Below are 25,029 nucleotides of genomic sequence, written 5' to 3'. Positions count from 1 at the left end.
TATGGAGACAACTCATTTCAATAAAGCTAACGGGGCCGCTTTGTTATTGACGAACCTTGCGTTGACCTGTTGCCCTTTAGACAACATAAACAGCAAGACAGCTAGCTATTGATCCAGAGAAAGAGATAAGGTTGCGATAGAGGCCTCACACGTATGAGGTTGAATCCTGGATCTCCATTGTGGTGCAGGGTGCTGAGGGCGTTCTGAAGGGTTCTCCACGTGACCGTCTTGCCACTGCCAGTCTTCCCCACGATCATCGAGGAGTGTCTGGAGTTTTTGGTCTCGTAAAGCTGAATCACCTTGGTCACGGTGAAGGGGGTCACCTGCAGACCATTCTGACGAAGCTCTGCCTCTATAGCCTCTTTCAGCTAGTGATAAAGAGAAAGAAAATGTGTGTAAGACGGAGTAACGTCTAAATACTAATAACCAAATATGTGCTAACTGCTTCATAACATTGCATAAACTCTTTCCAAGATGGAAAAACAACCCTTCGGTGGAGGTGAAGCTCACTGAAGCACTAAAGACAAATGAACTGGCAAGAGGTGGGCGGCCATCTTAATAACAACACCCGCTGATACTGCACCCCTGAGTGAAGTCGCACCAACCAGAACTGCTCCAGAGGCACTAAAGCAGCCATGCTAAACTCTCAGGTTAATTTAATCTCCCGCTCTAAGTTCTCTCTCAACTCGTTAAACAGATGGAGAGGAGGAATAAAGGAAACGACTCTGAGGCGTTTGTGCTGGAGTAAGGTGGAGATGAGGATGCAGGATGGGTAATATAAAACAGCAATAAAAACACTGCGTGATGTGCATGAGTGGAAGTAGAGAAGGAGAAATATACTACTTTTTGTCTATGTGTGTGTGTCGCATTTGAACGCGGAACGAGCAGGAAGCAGCTGTGCAGATATTCTGAGGTATCTGCCTTATCTCCAAACCTGAGTTGCAAACTCCATAAACCCTTCCTCAGAAAGAGCATTTGTCTGTATTCAACAGAACAGACTTAAAGGAACACTCCACTTTTTTTTGAAAATAGACTCATTTTCCAACCCCCCATTTTCCGTTTTCGAATCTATTCAGCCGATCTCCGGGTCTGGCGGTACAACTTTTAGCATAGCTTAGCATAGTTCATTGAATCTGATTAGACCGTTAGCATCTCGCTCAAAAATGACCAAAGAGTTTCGATATTTTTCCTATTTAAAACTTGACTCTTCTGTAGTTACATCGTTTACTAAGACCGACGGAAAATGAAAAGTTGCGATTTTCTAGGCCGATATGGCTAGGAACTATACTCTCATTCCGGCGTAATAATCAAGGAACTTTGCTGCCGTACCATGGGTGCAGCAGGTGCAATGATATTATGCAGCGTCTCTCACAAATGTCTCCATGGATGCAAGGCACGCTCCCTGTGAAAGCACGGGGTCACAGGCGCTATCATTGCGCCTGCTGCACCCATGGTACGGCAGCAAAGTCGCAACTTTTCATTTTCCGTTGGTCTTAGTACACGATATAACTACAGACGAGTCAAGTTTTAAATAGGAAAAATATCTAAACTCTTTGGTCTTTTTTGAGCGAGATGCTAATGGTCTAATCAGATTCAATGAACTATGCTAAGCTATGCTAAAAGGGGTACCGCCAGATCCGGAGATCGGCTGAATGGATTCGAAAACAGTAAAGCTCAACTGTTTAACTCTAGGGGAGTTGAAAAATGAGCCTATTTTCAAAAAAAGTGGAGTGTTCCTTTAAACACTTCATAAGTTAAGTGACTTACAGAATCTTCTGCAATGTTTTACATAGTTAATGTGTATTTACACAAAGAATTAATCAAAACAGTCAAAACAACAGAAGGTGTTTTAGTAGACCAAGTTTTGAAGTGCTTGAATATGGTTCTCAAGCAGTTTGAGAATCAAATATATCAAATACATCTTATATAAGTTTTAGCTTTGCATTTTTCTCTATTTAAATAATTATTTTTTATACCTACTGTACAGTACAGTTTGTACTAGAATAGCGATCCCTGAGTTCACCAGAAAGACAAGAGGTAAGCATCTTGCTTAAAAAAAAAGATATTAAAATGCTTTCTCTTACCCTAGCTTAAACTCTGCTGGGAAAAAAAAGACAAAAGACAGATTTGATCTTCAGATGGTCTAAGTGGACTACCAGCCAAGACAAGCTTGTGTTTAGTTGGATTAGTTGAGTGGCCAGCTGATTTCTCAGCCTGACTGGCTGAAAAATTCCCCAAATCCATCTAAAAACCCTTCTAAAAAAAGTATATCTACTGTACAGTACAGTTTGTACTAGAATAGACGACCAGAGAGACCGGAGGTAAGAGTCTTGCCTAAAGCGATTTGACATTTTAAAGATATTAAAATGCTTTCTCTTTCCCAACTTGAACTCTGCTGGGGGAGAGAGAGAGAGAGAGAGAGAGAGAGAGAGAGAAAGAGAGAGGGAAAAAAACACTTAAAACTGCCAGAACTAATCTGGTCTGGTTGGACTCCCAGTCTAGCCAAGCTAGTGTTTAGCTGGTTTAGTTAAGTGGCCAGCTGGTTTCCCAGCCTGACCAGCTGAAAAATTCCCAAATCCATCTAAACCTCTATAAAACAGTAGTTCTCAAACAGGGGCCTCAGTATCTTCCAGGGGATACCCAAGAAGTCATTCAATTATTTAAATTTAGTTAAAGGGATAGCTCACCCAAAAAATGAAAATTCTGTCATCATTTACTCACCCTGAAGTTGTTCTAAACCTGTATGAGTTTTTTTTCTTTTGGTGAACAAAAAAGAAGATATTTTGAAGAATGTTGGTATTTTGAACAGTTGATGGGCCCCATTGACTTTCATAGTATGGAGAAAAAAGAAAAAAAAAATACTAGGGCAGTCAATGGCTACCGTCAACTGTATTCTTCAAAATATCTTCTTTTGTGTTCAACAGAAGAAAGAAAATCATACAGGTTTGGAACAACTTGAGAGTGAGTAATTTTCAATTTTGGGTGAACTATCCTTTTAATAAAATCTTAACAAAAATCCTATTAAAAAACCACACTAATAATAAGGATGTACTACATATAACTGATTAAAAGAGGTGCATACCATTGGATATTGTCTTGGACAAAAATGGGCCATGGAGTCAAAAAGGTTGAGAACCATTGATCTAAAACCAGCCAAGAGACCAGGGCTGACCAGGATGGGAGACCTGCTAAGATCAATAAACCAGCTTAGGCTGGTTTAAGATATTTTTCAGCAGGGAAGTGGAGAGACAAATATAAATAAGCTATTTCTACATGGATGTCCCGAGTTAGAGTTATTGGCGCAGAAATTACACACTACACACTTCAAGGGCACAAAGTTAAACTGGGATCTCTGTAACTCTCCAGCTCACAGATAATACTGTCTTGGCTTTAAAACAGCAACCTTTTGGGTGCTTATCAGGATATTTATCCACTAAGCTCCCACTGACACCTTTGCATTGGCCTTTATCTATATTAAAGAAGTGGACTGTATGAATTGTGTACAGACAGGGCAGGGAAATATCTGCAGGCTTTAATGGATCTTTTGAAAGGTGTTTCAGTGAGAGAGAGAGCCTGTATGAGAGCTGTTCTCAGAAAAATAGAATGGGTGTAATCAAAAACACAAAAAATATGCTTTTAAGAGCACACATTCATACACAAATAGACACAGACTTTCAGTTGCTTTATGAGTCCATTATGAGGCCAGATGTACGCTGGGACAGGCTACCTTTCCATAGTTGATAGTGGGCGTCTCCACAGCAGGGAAAAGATCCTGGATGATCCCATTAAACAGTGGCAGATCGATGGAGGTTAGTTTAGCAATGTTCATGTCCTTCATAGACATCAGTAGGATCTGAGGTTAAAGAGTATGAGGAAAAAAAAGATGTTCAATTAGCTCAGCACAGGAATACATCTTCAAAGCTAAGGTAGGCCAGCTTCACTTGACCAAATGTCAACCTAAATTTACGAGCAGGAGACCGCAAAACTGGTCTAAGATACATCTGAAAACTGCCCTTTCTGCTCTTCTGTTATCAAAAGCAGTAGCCATTCTGCTTCCGAATGACATTTATTTTAACAAGCATACCTTACACATATGTGAACCTTTAAATAAACATGCGGCACCTTTTCCATAGGTGATGATATTGAAGTAAATAGAAAGAGACAGAGAGTGGAGAGATGTGCACTCATGTGGGGGTTATGAGTCCTTTTCGGCTTCTCTTTTAAGGTTTTGTCCCCTTTGATACATTTTTTATCACATCCAGAGAGGAGCACGTTTTAGTGACACGTCTCTCTCAGCATTAGCGCTATCTTCACACACACAAACACACTGATAAATCATTGCACATACACACAAATGCTGGCTGTTTCACTGAACTTGCACTGACACGTATTCAGGTGAAGCAGGCCTCTAAGAAAAATGTTTATGGATTTTTTTGGATGCTGTATATTTGTGTGTCCCACCTCTTCATCGATAATGTCAGGACAAGCTCTACGCTTCTTTCCAGCATAGCGAAGCAGAGAGGTGAGAGCTCGCAGGCCAAAGTCATAGTGGTCCTGTTTAGACAACTGCTGCACTGCCAGAGAATACAGAGTGAAGACCTTCTTAGCCAGAACCTGAGAGAGAGACAATGAGACACAGATATTAAAAGTGCATGCAAATAGCATGAGGCTGCATTCATAACCCATTAATATTCTTGAGTGAAACTGAATAAATGGGGAAGAAAAATTTAGGCCGAGAGCTAATTTTGTCTGTTGGGAATTGTTTGAAGTGTGAAAAGTTCACATATGAATTTTCCAAAATAAGACCAGGAACATTTGGTAAGAAAATGATAGTGTCTAAAGAGTTTACAGTTCCTGTTGACATTAACATTATAGAAATCTCTTAAGAAAATGGATCATGTGACCTTGAACTCCCTCAGCTAATAGAAACCATGGCAATGAAGTACAGTAATACAGTAATATATCAGACAGAAAGATAAAGAAAGAGCATGAGAGGGAGTGAGAGGGGTGTAAATGAACACATTCAATAACCTTTATTGCATTATTTTTTTCATCTATGAAGAAACGGAAGGCAAGAAATCAAAATCAAAGTCAGCAGGATGAACAACCTCAAGAAAAACACAATGATTCAAAAGGGGTTTGCATACAGAAAGGCTTTGTCGAATTTGCAAAAATGTATTGTGTTTTGAGAGCTTAAGTAAAAAGTGATGATCAGTAATCAGTAATGTTTTGCACTGTATGCCAATGTTTTACAACAGGGTTTCCTGTTTTTACAGCACCAGTTTGTGTATAGATTTTTATGGAGTTAAATTATAGCCATTTAATTTACAGCTTGTTGGAATTACTTTTAATGAAAAACGTAAATATCTCCAGCAAATATAAAAATAAAGCAAGTAAATGCCCATAATGCAACTGATTGTCAGCAATAATTCACAAACATAAGCAGTCAGAAGGTAAGATGTAATTTATGAAATATTATTGGAAAGGCAACAATTAAAAGCACATTTGTTTTTAAATGAAAAATAATGACAGCCGAACACAATTTTTGCTATTTATGTGTAACTGAGGGAGCGACAGAATGCAAAAAAAGGTTGAAGCATAAAGGTGAGTGTATGTGTGTGTCCATGAATTCCGTATGAATATGTTACAGAAGGCAGAAGCCAGTGTGTGTGTGTGCGTGTGAGGGTAACCATGTCAGCTCCGTTTCCACACTGCCCGCTAACAGTCTTACTTATACCGAGACAAAAGCTCATGCGAGCACACACACAGAAACACGCGCCAAAGTCACGCAAGGCTGAGCAGACTATGGGCTCGCAGGGGACAGTCATCTCGCTGTCAGTTATGGCTCATAACACCAAGACCTGCACACTCCCGTGCATTGGGGCAATACTCTCCCGCTCTCTCTCTCTAACATGGCCCGCCATTGATATGTCCATTTCCTTTCATTTGCAAAGGTAATAGTTCTCTCTCGACAGCACGCGATGATTCTGCCGTATTGACTATGCAGATGGGTGTCTGGAAGAGCGCCGAGTATGCCGGGACAATCAAATCTGCCTTTGACATTCTGTGCTTGGCTAGGGCCGGTGCTGGTTCCCTTCCCGGCTCTCTTAATCTCAAGTCCATTATTTGTAATTCTGAGTCCAATTCCCCATGCCTGTGCCGCTGCCAGCCCGCCGGGCTTGTGTGCGGCATCAACAAATGAGGCTTCCCGTTTGGAGTGTGCAGGCAGGGGGAAGAGAGGGGACGCAGCCAGTGGAAACTTGTGGGATTTGGTCAACCGCAGGGGTGTGTGTTTGTGGAGTGTGCGTTTGAAGGGGTTGGCATTACACATCGGTCGGATGTCTTGCACGCACACGTGTGCGTAAACACACAATTGGCATGCCTGCTGCGTGTTGGAGGTAATCCGATGGCAGGATCAGCCCCCTGGAGTGTATAAGTGTGTGTGTGAGCCAGTTCATCTGTGTTTGCATAACTGAGTTGAACTCCTCCATCTTCAATAGAATCTAATATCCCATAATAAGCAGCTCTCTCACCTCCTTCAACAACCGTTTTCTCTTCATATACACTGAACTTACAGAAATGACTCATTTAAGCAATATTAATTAGTGATGTTAGTGGTAGGGACATAAATGATGCCTCAAACTGCTTTTTGTGTTGTTACTGCCTTAAGTGATCAGATTTTTTCTTGGTGGATAATAAAATGGGTGAACCATTGACACTTGGAGGTGTTTTTTGTTTGCTTTTTTGTATTTGTCTATATTAAACCGGAATAGGAGAATGTATTTTAGCATTGAAAAAATGACACACTTCACCCTTAAGTATAAGGTTTTAAAATGGACAAAAACTGCCTCTGTTTTGCTCTCAAGGTTGTCAATGGATGAGACATGATTCTCAATGCTTTAAAAGAGACTCTTTAAGTGTCCAGAAAGGAGTATAAAACCTCTCTCCATTTTTTTTAAATGGCTGAATTGGTGTTGAAACTAAAGAACTTTCAGACTAAATATATCAGACTGAAGTTGTGTGTGTGTGTACCTTGCAGTTACTGAAACCCTCTGCAAAAAGTGTGATCTCAGCTATAAGGGTGGAATCTGGCACTACCATAGAGATCGGCCGAAACATAGACTTCAAATTATCAGGCAACTCTGTGCGGCCAGCGTAGCCTACAGAAGAAACATACATACACACAAATAATGAGAAGCATAAAATACATACAGTATACTGTCAACTCCATAAAGATATTTAAAGGAATAGATCACACAAAAATAAAATTCTGTCATTATTTACTCACCCATATTCACCCATTGTTTCACCAGACTTTATTCAGTGGAACATAAAAGGTTTATTTTACTAAATGAGGACTGGGGCTGTCAAGCTCTTAAAAAAAAATAATAAAAAATTTAAAAAAGAAAAAACACTTTAAAAGTGTTATAAAATTACTCTGTATAATTTGCTTTGAAGCCATATACTATTAGACTGTCTAAGGAACAGACTCGGGCTGTCAAGCTCTTTAAAAAAAGAAAAAAAGAAAAACACATTAAAAGTATTATAAAATTACTTAGTATAATTTGTTCCGAAGCCATATTTTATCAGAATGTCTAAGGAAACCAAAATACACTGTTTATTCACTGAAAATCTTGACATCCTCCACAGTTCTCCTTGGTGTGAAATTTCATGAAAGAAGTAGGGATGCCTACTTCTTTGAAGACTGAAGATTATTTGTTTGTTTCAGATAAAGATTAGTTTTTGTCATTAAAGGGTTAGTTCGCCCCAAAATGAAAATTCTGTCATTAATTACTCACCCTCATGTCATTCCAAACCCATAAGACTTTTGTTAATCTTTGGAACACAAATTAAGATCTTTTGATGAAATCTGATGTCTGTCCCGCCATTGACTGCCTTTGCAACTTGATCTTTGACGAATCAAAATGTTCATAAAGAGATCGTAAAACTAATTCATATGAATCAAGCAGTTTAGTCCAAATTTTCTGAAGAGACTCAATCACTTTTTATAATGAAGAGATTTATTTTAGGCTTTTACTCACATATAAACATTGATCAGTGAACATAAACAGATGCTCAACCGAACATGAACGATGCACGAGATAAACCCTTTTCTGGAAGCTCAAACGTGCTGTATAACACATGAAAATGAACTTCACTGGTTACACAGCACGTTTGAGCTTCCGCAAGAGGTTTGTTCTCGTGCGTCATTCATGTTCGATTGAGCATCTGTTTATGTTCACTGATCAATGGAGTCAATGGAGGGACAGACATCTCTCAGATTTCATCAAAAATATCTTCATCTTACGGGTTTGGAATGACATGAGGGTGAGTAATTAATGACAGAATTTTCATTTTGGGCTTAACTAACCCTTAAAGGGTGCTTGACAGCCTCAGTCCTCATTTACTTTCATTATATGTGGAAAAAGATATTTGTTTTATTTTTCACAGAAGAAAGTAAGTTGGCTTGATGTAGAAATGTAATAGTGAGCAAATAATAACAGGAATAGAGAGAACTATTCCTCTCAACACTACAAAATGCAGTTTGAGCACCTGGGTTCATGGTAATGAAGATCCCACAAGACCAGACCAAGTTGATCTGTCTGCCCTCAAAGTGGAATTTGTTGAGTCCCGCAGCCAGAGCAGACAGGATTGACAGGATCTGCTGAGCCACAACGGACAGCACCTCAATGTTTATCCGGTTAAACTCATCAAAACAGCCCCACGCACCTGTCTGGAGAGAGACAAAAGCACACATTCAACAACACTACATTAACTGTTCTTTATTTTAAGTGCTTGTATGATGTGGTTTACTAGATACCTGAGCCAGACCGGAGTACATGCGGCCCATAGATTTGAAGTCCAAGCCCTCTGAGCAGTTAACCACTATCACGTACATGCCCAAAGATTTACCCAGATCTTTAACTGTCTCTGTCTTCCCAGTTCCAGCAGGGCCTTTCGGAGAACCGCCCCGGTGCAGATGCAGTGCTGTGGTTAGAGTCATGTAGCACCTGCACAGAGAACAAACACAGTCTGTAATACAAACTGTACTGTACATATACTGACATATGTGATATTTACACATTTATATAATCACTGAAAGCAAGAAACTTAGAAAAACATATAAACATATAAATATATATATATATGCAATGTATCTTTGTTGGAAAACTGGAAGGATTTATAGAAAGGAAGGATAAATAGACAACCTATCTAGCTAAATGAGGATCTATTCCCTCCCTTTTATCTATTCATATCCCTTTCATCTAATCATTATTTTAATAATTAAAATTTCTTTTAAATCAGTGGTTCCTTTGAGATTTGAAGGCCCACTCATTGTCTATCACAATATTTGCAGAACCTCCATGGAGTACTGATATATTTAATTAATTCATTCATTTTTTGATTCCCGAAGTTTTCAAGAATTGTATGTTCTTCAGTAAAAAAGTTATTTAGGGTTTATTTCTTGTTGTTTTTTTGTTTGTTTGTTTTTGTAGCATTTTAATTGAGTTGTTTTAATATGAATAATAATTTATTAATTTAAAGTCATTCTGAGGACCCCCTTGGAAGTTTGCTGAGGTTTGTTAAGGCCGTTCACATCAAGGACAATAACTATAATGATAACTATAACTAATAATAATAATTGTTAATAATCATTTAATTATATTAAAACAGGGAAGTCTACACCACAACTATAATGGCACAGCCAATCAGAATCCAACAGACTTTAAAGAGCTTGACAATTAAAAAATTCCAACAACAAAACTAATAAGCAGAAATTCATTGTTTGTTGGAGAAGAAGCTAATACAGTATATACACATCTTTATTGATATAGTAAGGTTTGTAGAAGTCAATGTCCTGGTATTTGCATCATTATTTAACGGCAAAAAAAGCACATCTTAACCCATTTCGTGCCTGACATGCTGCAATATTTGGTGCTAAGAGGAGGACCCGCAGAGAACAAAGAGCGTGTGATAGAAGGGAGAGAATTTTCTCCACCTGTGTTCATTAGAAATGCCAGAGGAAGATTCAAACATATTGTTTGCCAAGCCATGTTATTTTTAATTTGCTGCTCCTGTGTTAGTAGATCATTCACACCTGACTATCATTGGCTCTGCTTGTTTGTGACCCTACGCTAATTTGCACTGCTTTCGGTAGATTGCGTTGGTAATAAAATGAGCTGCTGCATCTGTGTTCTTTTATTTGTGCATTTTCATTAGATCACCTACAGAACTTTACACTCCCATCGGCAATTTTATAGCAGGGTTTCTGCAGGTTTCATCAAATCTAATTTAATGCTTTTTAATGCCAATTTTTTTATTTTTAATGCCATATATATATATGTCGCTAAATGTTGATAGATGACGGCATGCTGCAATTTGTTTGCTTCTCTGGTGCTACCCTTTTTGCTCACATAATGTATTTTAATACAGCCAAATTCCCAATAAAAATGTTTCATCTATATATTTTTCTGTTTTTGTTGTCAGACTATATGAAATGGAGACTGAAACGCGGCCCATTAAGACTTTATACAGGGCTCGACGTTAAGCCTTGTCATTCACTTGTATGAGTAAAACAGTTGCTTGTTCGAAAAAAAAAGGATTTTTTTAAATATAAATATAAATTTAAAATTTCTGAAGCAATATCCTTTCAGAATATTGCAGCTTTGACATATTTAAATCTGCATATTTGTGATATATTTTAAATTCTTAAATTCGATCAATAAATTTGATTGGAATAAAACACTAAGGGCTGTTACCAATCAAATTAAATCATTTACAAATTTATAATAAAGAAAAATACAACTGCATTAAATAATGTTATGGGATTGTAAGAAATGTTGGGGGGGAAATTATACTTTTAAAAATTAAACTAAACAACCAGTAGGTGGCGTCAAGTAACCATCTTAATAAGTGAGTCATTCATTTAAACGATTCATTCCAATGGCTGATTCATTAAAAAATGAGGCAGTTGTTTATGAATGGGTCATTGAATCTTTGACTCAAAATGCTTCAAATTGCTGAATCATTCAGTAGCGAAAACAAGGCTGAGCCTGCATCTCAATGAACATTCTATCCTAAATAGTATGTGAAATTACTAACATTCAATACTATTTAGGGCGGATAGGGTGGATAGTATGCACTTTGGGATGCAGGGTGAGAGTTGCTATGCTATGGTTCTGCTGTGATCTTTGTTTGAAACTATTTTCGCTGCTAAAATAGAACAAAAACAGTCAATGTTCCTTCTAAAATGTAAGTGACTTAATATGAACTATTTGTTAACTGAACTGTTGTATGTAATGTCATGTTTTTAATCATGATGGCAGCCTGTTTAGGAAAACAGCATTCTTGGTCATGTGATATTGCTTAACTGTATCAAGTTATAAAAACTCCACATTTTGAATTTTTACTGCAGTATGTTTAACTTTTTGTTTCTTTTTGTGTGTGCTTCACTCATGTTTCCATTTCTCCTCGAGATTGTGCGCAAGCCTCAACAGCGCAGCCTTATTATCGTCAGTCCATTATACAGCCTATTATTATCCACTATCTATCGCCACTTACACTAAATGTAATCAAATCATTCTCGCTGTTTTTTTTTGTTTTCTTTTTTTGTATTGACGTTTTAATCAGGTCCTTGTCTGGCCGGGCAAGTAAAATTCTCTTTCACTTGCCCCTTCAAAAAATACACTTATCCCGGACTAATTAAAAAGCGTTAGCGTCAAGCCCTGACATGTTAAACCAGTGTTAAATCCTGATTTATAATCGAAACGTTGTCTGACAAAATCACAATACACATAAGATAAATGCTGTGATTTTGGCTAACATTATATGTACACGTAAAATGATGACTCAGTGAGGTTAGAAGCAATAGTATCTATTTTATTTGTTCTTTGATAGAGTGCACATCCTCAACTGAATGCGCTGCTCCTCTCAGCCACTCACTGAACAGAAGACGCAGAAAGAGGTACGCCTGCGGTAGCGGCAGCAAAGCAAGATCTCGCACGCGTGCGGCAGTACCGGGGGGTCTTGGAAGCTAGATCAGGTTAACAAGTATATTCATCACAATGCGCTTTCTTGGAAAAAAGTTGTAAAAGGGGTCTGAAAAGTCGCTAAGTTGGTAACACTGATGGAGCCTTCCGTCTCCAGGTCCCAGCCCGCCGCTGTCCAAAACGGCGTTACGACAATTTTGCACCGGTCGGAGGCAATTACCAAACTGTGTCCGTGTGTGTATCACACCAATGTACATATTTTATGACAGCAAATCAAAGTAATTAATTATGAAGGCTATATTCAATATAAAGTGTTAGTATTATTTTTCTTCAAAACTACCTAAAAAATTTAATGCCTGTAGGAATAAAATTTAATGCTTTTTAATGCCATTTAAGGCCTTAATTTTTGCAAATTCCATTTAATGACTTTTAATGCTTTTTAATGCCCCGCAGATACCCTGTTATAGGATTGTTCTAATTTGTCGTTTAGTAAAAATAAAAATAAAAATCCGGCCCAAAACGTCCTCTCAAATCGTGGCTTGTTAAGGCAAAACATACTGTAGATATGCATGGAATTGATCACATTTGTCAGTTTCTTTCTTTATCATGTTTTATTGACTATTTTAAACCATTTTATTCCTAAAGTACACCACTAAAAGGAGGATTTTGTTACAAATGTAGTTAACTTCTGGGAATGTCTTAGTAATTCTTTGGGCTAAATAGAAATGGGGATAGATGTAAATCACACACACTGAAATTCACTCAAATCACATGCATCCGTAAGCGCATACACAGATGGAAAAGAGACAGACAGGCTTAAGCACATTGTCCATGTCCTTGAGTGGGCTTAAGATGTCACCCTCTCAACATAATAAACCCGGATTAGATTCTTCCTTTCATTCCACTGGAGGCATGTTTTATGCTGATTTTTTGCGGCCTCTGAAGGCACACAACAGCAAATCCGCCATTGACTCCTGACTCCACTTCCTAGCTAGAATCTCTGCATAATTTCATTTAGAAGAAAATATTCACATTTTTGTTCTGTTATCACACAGAGACATCTGGAACTCCTCTCTCTCTGCCTCTATGTGCAGGTGTGCTCTACTGATGGGGCGGTAAGATCTTGACTGATAAGGTTAATGACATGATCCCTGTCTCTCACTCATAATGACTTGGATAATGGCTGAAGTCAGATAACAGCATCAGAGGCCCCATAATGATCATTACAAAGCAGCTGATCACATCAGTCAAATGCAGGAGTTGAGTGTCACACAGGACAGGATATTGATATCTCTAGTAATATGAGACTTATAGTATAATATGAGAGAGTAGGTGATTATACCTCAGCCGGAGGTTACATTTCTTAATGGTGTTAATGCTTCTACATGCATAATGACATCTGGGTAAAATTCACTCTTATAAATGTATGTGAATTGAAATAAACATATCAAGAATGAGCATATTACTACAGGCTTCACACAGATGTTACAGTGTTCTGTCTGAGAGAGCTGGTCATCAAGGGCCGATTGCAACAAAGCCCTTAAGTTAAGAAAACTTAACCATAAAGGTACTAAAAACATATTTAAATCGGTTCATGTGAGTACAGTGGTTCAATATTAATATTATAAAGCGACGAGAATATTTTTGGAGCGCCAAAAAAAAACAAAAAAACGACTTATTTAGTGATGGTCGATTTCAAAACACTGCTTCATGAAGCATCGGAGCACAAATGAATCAGTGTATAGAATCATGATTCAGATCGCATGTCAAACTGCCAACGGCTGAAATCACGTGACTTTGGCGCTCCGAACAGCAGATTCAATACACTGATTCATTTATGATCCGATGCTTCCTGAATCACTAAATAAGTCGTTATTTTGGTTTTTGGCGCACCAAAAATATTCTCGTCGCTTTATAATATTAATATTGAACCACTGTACTCACATGAACCGATTTAAATGTTTTTAGTACCTTTATGGATCTTGAGAGAGGAAGTGTCATTGCTCCCTATGGAGGCCTCACGGAGCCATCGGATTTAAACTAAAATATCTTAATTTGTGTTCCGAAGATTAATGAAGGTCTTACAGGTGTAAAACGGCACAAGGGTAAGTAATAAATGACAGAATTTTCATTTTTGGCTGAACTAACCCTTTAAGTATTTCCCCTTAATTGCTTAAGTGTTTCTTTATGTTCTGTTATGCACAGTGTTGGGGGTAATGCATTACAAGTAAGCTGAGTTACGTAATCAGATTACTTGTTCAAGTAACTAGTAAAGTAATGCATTACTTTTTCAATTTACAACAAAATATTTAAGTTACTTTTTCAAATAAGCAATGCAAGTTACTTTTTCACATTTATTGACTAACAGCTCTCGGGTCCCCATGTTGAGAGAAAAAAGGTGCAGAGGTGTGTGTGTGTAAACATGATGGTTACTGTAGTTCTAAACTAAATGTGAACATGCATTTATTCATCTCATTTGCACGAAAACATTCAGTATTCCTCAAAATGAATAAAAACTTTACAATAAGATTTTTACACAAACATGTAATAATTAACTATATATTAAATTACACAAATATACTTTATGTATTATTTAATCTCACTTTATTAACCAATGTCTTTGCTGCTGACCTTCAATGATCTATTTCAATCATACTAATTATCAAAAATTACTTTAGATTAGATTTAGAAATAAGACTGTTGAACTTCCTTCTCCTGTATCCTATTCTTCTTTAATCCAGAATGGCAGCACAGCTGAAAGGTTTGTTTAAGCCCCTCTACTGTGCAGGCGTAAATATGCATTTCTTTCAGCCTGAGGCTTATTAATTTCACTTTTGGTGTGAAAGGGCCTTAGCATTTGCCAAAAACAGAACTTTTTTTGTTGTTATTAAAACACAAACAAGCAAGCCCGGCCCAGGTGAGAAAAAGTAATGCAAAAGTAATGTAACACATTACTTTTCATAAAAAAGTAACTAAGAAGCGCAATTAGTTACTTTTTTTAGGGAGTAACACAAAATTGTAATGCATTACTTTTAAAAGTAACTTTCCCCAACACTGTCACAAGTCCTTATTAACAATTTCACCCTAAAAAATAGGGGACAAAAAACAAGTCCCTTAAGTCATTGGCTGAACTCAAATGCAGAGGCTGATTTCGTGTTAAATGAGAAGGACTAAGTACTGATGTGCATTTTAATTGATCGAAATGAGGTATCATAGATATAAAACTTATGATATGCTTTTAATCAGTGTGTATTGTGAAAAGCGCTATACAAATAAAACTAAATTGAATAAGAACAACTGTGTTTTCACTTTTTTTTCCCATTACTTCCACTGTGCACTTGACAGCAACATTTCTAGTATTAATTATCTCACGCCAGGCTTTCACTGTGTGCATAAGAGTGACTGATGGATTATAATGGCTTTAGAGTGTTTTTTTTTTTTGTCTTCTTCTAAAAGAATGGCTCTTTTTGTCCTTGTTCCAGCTTGGTTTATGTTTCTTGTTTCCAGTACTGTAAAGCCGGTCACATACCACGCAGCGGCTAAGATAACGGAACACCGCACACATCATTCTGTACTTTGGTGCTCAAGTTTACATCAGTAAATCTAATCACCATACAGGCAAAGTTTCACTTAAAGGATGAACAAAATACAGTTGATGAGTTCGAAGTTCATGGATGAAAAAATGGTGCAACAGTGCAAAATATTACTAAGGGTGATACAGTATATACATTATAGATTTTAAAGCTGTCAAACAACAAAATAAACTTGGTACTGTAAAATGTCTAGACACAATCTATCCTTCAGTATAGAGTGAAGCCAGTGAGGACAATAACAATGATATTGTATTATTCAGATATTGTATTACAGCTGTATAGTTGTAGTAATGGTCAGCAATCCGTTATGTTCTGTTTACTTTGGGAGATTTTGTAACTTTAGCAAACGCTTCTCCATTGACGCGATTTGCACTAACTGTAGGTAAGTGTGACAGTTAAGATGTTTGTTGCAATGCTCCTAAAGATTTTTTTTTTTCTTTACTACCCACCCCCCCTCCCCTCCCCTCAGGGATACTCTTAAGTCAAATCACTTAAAGGTTTTTATGCAACCGTACACAGACCTTTTGATTTAACGCTTCATTCATAAAACACTTGACAAATTTGTATTTTATTGGCAAACATATGATGTATGAATTTCATTACAAAACTGAAATAAAAAACAATAATAATAAATTCAATTAAATTTCTGAAATGGATGAGTTGGACAAGAAAGTGAATTAAAGTAGACAATTAAGTGCCTGGCACAGTATATAGGAACTTAAAAAGCTTTCCTTCATAAAGACGATTGAGAGAATGTTTAGCGTGTGCAGAGATGTCATTTATAACAAAGAGCGGCGCATTTCTCAAAAGCCTAAAATGTAAAAGTTTTGATTTGTTCAATCAGTTCATTTATGGTCAACATATAATGACAAAATGTGAAAATAGAGAAAGAAATAAAAAATTATGTAAACAAAGTATGTCCAAACTTCTCACCATGGGGGACTTTCCTCTTTTTTTAACATTCATGACATTTAAATGTTTTTGACTTTTTTTTTTTTTCATTACTTATGACATTTAAAAAAAAATTTTTGTAATGGACAGATAAGTAACTGGCAAAATAAATTTTTTGGAGGACAAAAAAGAAAAAGAAAAAGAAAAAAAGATTGCATTCTTTTCATGAAGAAATACAAAACAGTATTTATTTTATTTGAGACTTCAAGCACTCCAAAGTTTTTAAAGTGTATGTTAATATAAGTGTTTATTTTAGGACCTGCACTATACATACTGTATGAATCCCTTCAAATACAGTGATCACAGTGGTTACCTGTCTGTGAGGGGGGTGATGACCAGACGACCAGAGTTGCCCAGGTACTCGTAGCCATATCGAAAGTGTGTGTTGGTCTGTTTGATGACACAGTCGTCCACATCCTACACACACAGACAGAGACATTTAGACATTTAGTTGTGTTAATCAACCGTCTCCCTATTCTATAGGTTTTCTCCATCCCATTTCTCCATTACCTTGTCCCAGTACAGGCGGAGTTGGCACAGCCAGTCAAAGGCATTGACGTCACAACAGCCTGCTTTGGCCAGTTTGCTGATGACATCACGGGCGTGGACCTCCACAGTGACAAGTGCGACAATCTTCAAGCGCAGAAGCTTCGATAAGTTCCCTCGTATGGCTTCAGAGTACTGACTGAGCATGGACACCTGGGTATCACAATGCAAATACTCGTTATTAAAAGAGAGACGAACTCAGACACAACACAAACTAATTTTACGGATCAGGAGTTCCAGATCAAACCTAGCCACTAGTTACTCCAAACATACTCGGTAAACATCAGCTGGGACGTGTAATGTAAATGTAAATTAACAACAAAAAAATCCCCACCTTCCTTAAGCCCAAGAAGCCATGCTCTGAGACTAAATCTCAACTCTCAAAGACACAGAGACAGGCCTAAGCCATTCTCTGTGTCTCACTGGCTTTGGCTTATAAGATGTGATTGGATTAAATTCATTTGAGCTGCCGTCCTTAATTAACTTGTGTATGTAGTGCATCCTGTGCTCCAAGTACAGATACACATGAAATGAATAACTCATTTCCCATAAAGGCTTTTGAGTGAAGTCAGTAGTGTATATGGAGTTCATCCACCAGTTATTAGCAGACTCGCACAGAATCTGTGCCCGCAGGATTCCACAGAGAGCTCCGCAGATTTCTGCAGAATAAGAACACCTGTCATTCCTAAAATTCTACAAATCCCCTACTGCTTGTGTGTTTGTTAATTAAATATTTGGGCTAATTTTATTTTGCTTTCAGCTACTAACAAGTGTGTAGTACTCTAAGCTTTATTTAACACCATGTTCTAATCCATTCCAGAGAATCCTACAGATTTCCTTCTAAATTGGCACAGAAAATGGGGGAAAAGTCTGCAGATTCTGTCTAGATATAATTATTAGCACATTTAAAGCCTGTACACACCACAATCTGACACTAAATTAAAGTATAAAATATTAATTTACATTTTTTGCACTTTAACTATAATTAGTTCATGAAGAGTTTTTGTCATTACTGGGACAGTCCCCTGTTGCAGCTAGGGCCTAAATATCTTTCTTTCCCAAGAGGACAATGGCAGCATAATTTTATATAATCCATAAATTGCCCTTTCAGGTGTTTGAACCGGTGACCTGCGAATCACTAGCCCAAATCTGTAACTGCTCGGCTCCTCTCACCTGTTTCTTTTTTAATGATTTAAGGGCAGATTTATCTGCTCTCTCTTTGCTGGTCATGAGGGCTCTGGTGACATCTGTGGTCCACTGGATTTGACTGGCTGTGATCAACATCTGTAAAGACAAGCAAAGCACATGTTGCTGTGTAATTGCTGCATGTACACAGACAGACATACAGTGTGCACACACACACACACACACACACACACCTGTCCTGGCCAGTCTCGCACCCATTTGCCCCTCTTTCCTGGCATCTTTTTGAGAGCCATAGAGCAGTTCTTCAGACAGTCCTTCAGAGTCCAGCGCATGGTTCGCTCGACATCACACAACCACGCCTACGCACACAAGAGGAGAAGCTCAATGAAGAATGCATTTGTCAAGAAAGGCTGCGTTAGACTGTAGGTTGGAAACACACCTCCACTGGCCCCTCCAGAAGAACAGGATGAGTGAACTCAACAAACTCCCCATCAGCTGAGAACATCCCACTGGCCTCCGACTTGCTGTTACTGATCCCAACCTATACACACACATACAATCAGATTATTTAAATATTCATACTTTTCCCCATACATTTCTGAAATGGAAAATCACATTTACCAATGACATGACATAAAACTGCTAAATTGCTCATACAGTATAAGGTTTTGGTCATGTCACTCAGCCCTAGTATGTATGTACCTTGTTGATGCGAAGACTTTTGATGTTGTCAAAGCACTTCTTGAGGTGTGGTTGCACAGCATCAGGGTTGCGTGACTGGCCCAGGATCTCCAGTAGGTCATCGTTAGACAGAAAGTAAAATCGAGGAAAGACCTGCCGTTTGGTCTCCAGGTACATGTCCAGCGACTTCTGAATTTCCTCTAACCTAGTGTTCATTTCTAAGAGCTTCTCTAGAAGACCTGAGACAACAGAAAAAGGAACATACATGTGTCATTTATTGCCAGTTCGTCCTTGCAATGCTCAATATGTTGACTGTAGAAAAGGAAGTCCCTCCTTTCAATCTAAAGAGCTTTATTATAAGATGTTTACTATTGGTTTCGTCTAGAATATGCAAGTGCATTAGCAAGAACAACCTATACAATACTAAACATTATATATATATATATATATATATATATTTATTATGACCACTTGTCATAATATAGTGAAAAAACAAATATTTTAGGAATGTTTTTTTTCTTTTTCTTCTTGTTTTTTTAGTTTTGAAAACTTGTTTAAAACTAAAAATTGTATTGTCATTTATTAGGCAAATAACAAACTGAAACAACTAAATAGTCTTTATTCACACATAATAACCAAAAAACTTTATATTTTGTATTTTGTGTCCTTTGGCCTTGATAACATCTTGCATTCTTGCTGGCGTTGTTTTATGTACTTTTTCCACAGTTTCTGTTGTTATTGACTTCCAAATAGTTTCTATTTGTTCCCAAAGACTTGCTTCTGATGAAACATTTGTGCTATGTATCATTGAAGTACTTTAAGTCTTTGGTTCTTTTAATTGTGATGATTTTGGCTCACATTTAACAAAAACCCACCAATTCACTATCTCGATAAATTAGAATACTTCATAAGATCAACAAAAAAAAGTATTTTAAACAGAAATGTCAGGCGTCTGAAAAGTATGTTCATTTCTATGCACTCAATACTTGGTTGGGCCTCCTTTTGTATGAATTACTGCATCAATGCGGTGTGGCATGGAGGCGATCAGCTTTGATAGTGGCCTTCAGGTCATCTGCATTGTTGGGTCTGGTGTCTCTCATCTTCCTCTTGACAATATCCCATAGATTCTCTATGGGGTTAAGGTCAGGCGAGTTTGCTGGCCAATCAAGCACAGTAAAACCATGGTCATTGATCCAGCTTTTGGTACCTTTGGCAGTGTGGACAGGTGGCAAATCCTGCTGGAAAATGAAATCAGCATCTCCATAAAGCTTGTCAGCAGAAGGAAGCATGAAGTGCTCTAAAATTTCCTGGTATACGGCTGCGTTGACTGTGGACTTCAGAAAACACAGTGGACCAACACCAGCAGATGACATGGCAGCCCAAATCATCACTGACTGTGGAAACTTTACACTGGACTTCAAGCAACATGATTTCTGTGCCTCTCCACTCTTCCTCCAGAATCTGGGACCTTGATTTCCAAATGAAATGCAAAATTTACTTTCATCTGAAAAGAGGACTTTGGACCACTGAGCAACAGACCAGTTCTTTTTCTCCTTAGCCCAAGTAAGACGCTTCTGACGTTGTCTTTGGTTCAGATGTGGCTTGGTATGTGGAATGTGACAGTTGTAGCCCATTTCCTGAAGACGCCTGTGTGAGGTGGCTCTTGATGCACTGACTCCAGCTTCAGTTCACTCCTTTTGAAGCTCTCCTAAGTTCTTAAATCGTCTTCACCTGACAATCTTCTCAAGCCTGCGGTCATTCCTTTCACTTGTACACCTTTTCCTACCACACTTTTTCCTTCCAGTCAACTTTCCATGAATATACTTTGGCACAGCACTCTTGCGAACAGCCAGCTCTTTCAGCAATGACCCTCTGTGGCTTACCCTCATTGTAGAGGGTCGTCTTTTGGATAACTGTCAAGTCAGCAGACTTCCCCATGACTGCTGTTGGGATTACTGACCTAAACATAGTATTTATACCCTGAGAATGGTAATTTAATAGAACTTGAAATTAAATATTCTAATAATTTGAGATACTGATTTTTTGATTTTGATGAGCAGGAAGCTGTAATCATCAAAATGAAAACAAAAAAATCTGGAAATATTTTACTTTATGTCTAATAAATCTAGAATATATTTAAGTTTTACTTTTTGAATTAAATTACAGAAAGAAAAAAAAATAACTTTTTCATGATATTCTAATTTATTGAGATGCACCTGTGAGTGTGTGTGTATATATATATATATATATATATATATATATATATATATATATATATATATATATATATATATATATATAGATGGACAGATAGATAGATAGATAGATAGATAGATAGATAGATAGATAGATAGATAGATAGATAGATAGATTAAGCCCGTTTCCCCACATATATGCATATTCTTAATGCTTAACCCGCTTTATTTTCTTTATGTAAAATAGATTTTTTTCCAGCTGACCTGGACATGTTTCATCCATCTGCCCAGGAGTGTTACCAAGATAGCCATCAACTGAACTGACTTTTTACAGTAAAGCATTTTTTTCAGTCAACCATCAGTAGACCACTGATGGCGGTGACGTCCAGCACCATCCCTTTATTACCTGGGTGGTGTGTTCCTCTGAGAGCATTTTTGTCCTTGTCGAGTCGGTCCATGATGATCTTCCAAGTGGAGTTTACGTCATCAAACTCTGCCGTCTCACGAACCAACTGCTTTCGTATGTCATCTGCCAGAAAGATGTTCTATTGAAACAAAAAAGAAAGAATGCGGTAGCAGACAACTGAAACGAAGCAAAGCACAGAAGGGAAGATAAAGCAGTGTGGTGCTTGGTTGGAGCCATCACAGGTATGTTTACAAACACTCATACACACAGGATATCCAGGCTGACAGCCACTGTTTACTCCCCTCAACAGCTGCAAGAGAACAGATGTGTGCCTCTGAACTCTGTTATGAGTGTGTGAGATCTTTTACAGTGAGTTTGTGCATCACATGTAGAGAGTGGACCCCTCTGTAATCTAATGCACGGCACTGTGACTGGTGTTTATTAAGAAAGAGCCGGGTGTGAGGAAGGTCATGAGTGTGTTGTGTATATACCTGGATAATATAACCACAGTTATAGAGCATAAGAGAAACATTTGAATGAGTAATGTGCTATATAAAACTGTAGGAAGTGCTGTGTGTGTGCGTACCTCTAGATACATCCACTGTCTTTGTACAGTGAGGATCATTTCAATGACTTCCAACACCAGAGACAAACAGCGTTCCCAGTGGTCAACTTCCTTTTCGAATGCTTTGGCGAAACGAGATGCTTTCATAACAGAGAGTGTCACCTGGTTATCCTCCAGAGCCTGGAACACTTCCTCTGTCCCCCTGAGTACACACACAAATATGCACACACAGTTTAGAAGGCATATTTGTAAGAACCCGTCATATACCAGGGGTTCTCAAGCAGGGGACCGCAAAAATGGTTTCATTAAAATAATAAGTCTTAAAATAAGCTAAAACAGCTAAAAGTCAAGTCATATTTCCTAATTGCATTTGTTCTTTCAATAACTGTCATTTAAAGTGCTAGTTTACCCAAAAATGAAATTTCTGTCATAAATCACTCACCCTCATATCGTTCCACACCCGTAAGAACTTCGTTCATCTTCGGAACACAAATTAAAATATATTTGATGAAATACATGAGCTTTCTGACCTCCTTATATACAGCAATTTCATAACCAATTTCAAGGTCAAGAAAGGTAGTAAAGACATCATTAAAGTAGTTCATGTGACTACAGTGGTTCAACCTTAATGTTGTCATCAGCTGGCATTCTGACATAGAACCCAGAAGCGCTGCACTGTGTTTACAATGTGAACACCATATGAGACTGACAGAAAAGAAGAAATTATTGAATAAAGTTGTTATTTTTGTTGTTTTCGCACACAAAATTATTCTTGTTGCTTCATAACATTAAGGTTGAACCACTGTAGTCACATGGATTAGTTTAACAATGTCTTTACTACCTTTCTGGGCCTTAAATTTGGTCATGACGTTGCTGTCTATAGGGAGGTCAGAAAGCTCTTGGATTTCATCAAAAATATCTTAATTTGTGTTCTGAAGATGAACGAAGGTCTTACGGGTTTGGAAAGACATGAGGGTGAGTAATTAATGACAGAATTTTCATTTTTGGGTGAACTAACACTTTAAAGCCTACTGTATCATATTTGATAAGCACATTTCTAAGGCCTCTTAACTATCCACATGATAAAAACTTTGCTGAAAACACAATATACAACATTCCTTCTGTCGTCTGATTGATATTTCATATTTTTTTTAGCAATTAAAAAGTCTTTTAGTAAAATTCTAAAAACGTCTCTCTTCAGGTCATGGTTCACGTGTATAAACTAAAATATAAACTAAAATCCAAGAATAACTTTTACATTTTAAGTCATATTTCAAGATGAACACTTAACTTACTTGATTATCCATACATTTTTTCTTTTTTTGAAAAATCAAGTTAAAGCATGATCTATAAGGCTTTTGAGGAACATTCATTTGTACATCTCTCAATCACCATTGCATTGCATTGCATTATATGTTTTGCCTCCGACAAATAAAAACTACAGAGCTTTAATCATGAATTATCATTTCAATATAATCTGTTAAATTACAAGCTATCAGAATTTTATCTTTTTGGTCATATAAATATCAGCAACTTGACCAAATTGCATATTTTTGCTCAGTTTGGGCCTCTTTTTTCACACAGGTTCTAAAATAATTTATTAGGCAGAAACTGTTATTTGTGACTTTCAATAATCATGAACAACTGAACAACATCATGTAAATTCTTTGGTCATTAAAATACATTTAAAGGGTTAGTTCACTCAAAAATGAAATTTCTGTCATTAAGTACTCACCCTCATGTCAATTACGATTCTTTTGATAAAATCTGAGGGATTCTGAACCACACATTGCACCTTTTGAGGTCCAGAAAGGTTGTAAAGACGTCATTAAAATAGTCCACGTGACTACAGTGGTTCAACCTTAATTTTATGAAGTGACGAGAATAAATTTTTTGTGCGCAAAAACAAAAATAATGACTTCAACAATTTCTTCTCTCCCCTGTCATTCTCCTACGCTGTTGACATTGTGAACACAGCGCAGCACTTCCAGGTTATACGTCAGAATGCTGACTCGCTATTGGCCGGCTCCTGTGTAAGCATCACACGCAAGTGTGGTTCAGAAACCCTCGGATTTCATCAAAAATATCTTAATTTGTGTTAAGATATTTTTTAGATGAACAAAGGTCTTACAGGTTTTGGACGCCATGAGGGTAAGTACTTAAAGACTTAATTTTTGGGTGAACTAACCCTTTAATACTAGGTTTTTGAAATGCCTAGAAATCAATTAAAATTATTTAATTTTTTAAAACCATTACAGAAGAAATATTTTAGCCTACATGGGATCCTTTGAATATTGTCATGGACAGTAGAAGGTTGAGAACCATGGACAGATGCAGTGGTTTCCATAGAAATATAATAGTACTAAACCTTACACAATACTAAACCTTAATAATAATACTAAACCTTACACCTCACAATCTAACCCTCATGGCATAACCTGTTTACATTAGACAGTCTATCAAAACATGATTTAGCTGATTTATTAGCATTTTAAACAGTCAGGCTTGCTTCGAATGCCGTTTTTGAAGAGGTTTACTATATTTGTGAAGACATTTTCAAAAATCTGACCCTTTTAAGTATAGCCACACATGTACACGGACACAACGCATATTTACAAAAGGCACATTCACAATACACCTGAAATAAATGAAGGTAATATAAAGAGCTCAAGGTTCAGTCTGATATTAATTTCGACAAACTATCACACATCCCTTTCTATCACGCGCACACAGCTAGATGTATGAAGCAAACAAAAGAGAGGACAAAGTGAACAGCAGTGGCTCTCGACCCCCCTCCTTGGCATACTGCGTTGCCATGGCAGCAGCCTCACGCGCTGCCGCAGCCGTCTCCATGCCAACGGCATGGCTATAGCCTCACTGCGGGGATGAGCGGTGACTGCCGGCACCTGATGTCCGCACGCACACGCACAAACACACACTCAGACACACTCAAATA

The 25,029-nt window shown here is 37.6% G+C and overlaps 1 protein-coding gene across 1 annotated transcript in view; it reads right to left on the bottom strand.

Annotated features, from left to right (window-relative positions):
• Nucleotides 1–25,029, bottom strand: part of dnah2 (dynein, axonemal, heavy chain 2) — a 191,622-nt gene that overhangs the window by 66,550 nt on the left and 100,043 nt on the right. Inside the window, exons 29-42 of the mRNA XM_048185863.1 lie at nt 22,095–22,275; nt 21,509–21,647; nt 18,929–19,146; nt 18,666–18,767; nt 18,460–18,585; nt 18,254–18,364; nt 17,045–17,233; nt 16,848–16,951; nt 8,822–9,011; nt 8,554–8,734; nt 7,033–7,160; nt 4,462–4,614; nt 3,728–3,853; nt 150–368 (exon numbers count right to left, since the gene is read on the bottom strand). Of these exons, the coding sequence (XP_048041820.1) occupies nt 150–368; nt 3,728–3,853; nt 4,462–4,614; nt 7,033–7,160; nt 8,554–8,734; nt 8,822–9,011; nt 16,848–16,951; nt 17,045–17,233; nt 18,254–18,364; nt 18,460–18,585; nt 18,666–18,767; nt 18,929–19,146; nt 21,509–21,647; nt 22,095–22,275 (2,167 nt within the window). The remainder of the gene's footprint in view (nt 1–149; nt 369–3,727; nt 3,854–4,461; nt 4,615–7,032; nt 7,161–8,553; nt 8,735–8,821; nt 9,012–16,847; nt 16,952–17,044; nt 17,234–18,253; nt 18,365–18,459; nt 18,586–18,665; nt 18,768–18,928; nt 19,147–21,508; nt 21,648–22,094; nt 22,276–25,029) is intronic.

The sequence above is a fragment of the Megalobrama amblycephala genome, linkage group LG3 (genome assembly GCF_018812025.1).
Source record: "Megalobrama amblycephala isolate DHTTF-2021 linkage group LG3, ASM1881202v1, whole genome shotgun sequence".
NCBI lineage: Eukaryota > Metazoa > Chordata > Actinopteri > Cypriniformes > Xenocyprididae > Megalobrama > Megalobrama amblycephala.
This window is presented reverse-complemented; position numbering and strand designations above follow the sequence as displayed.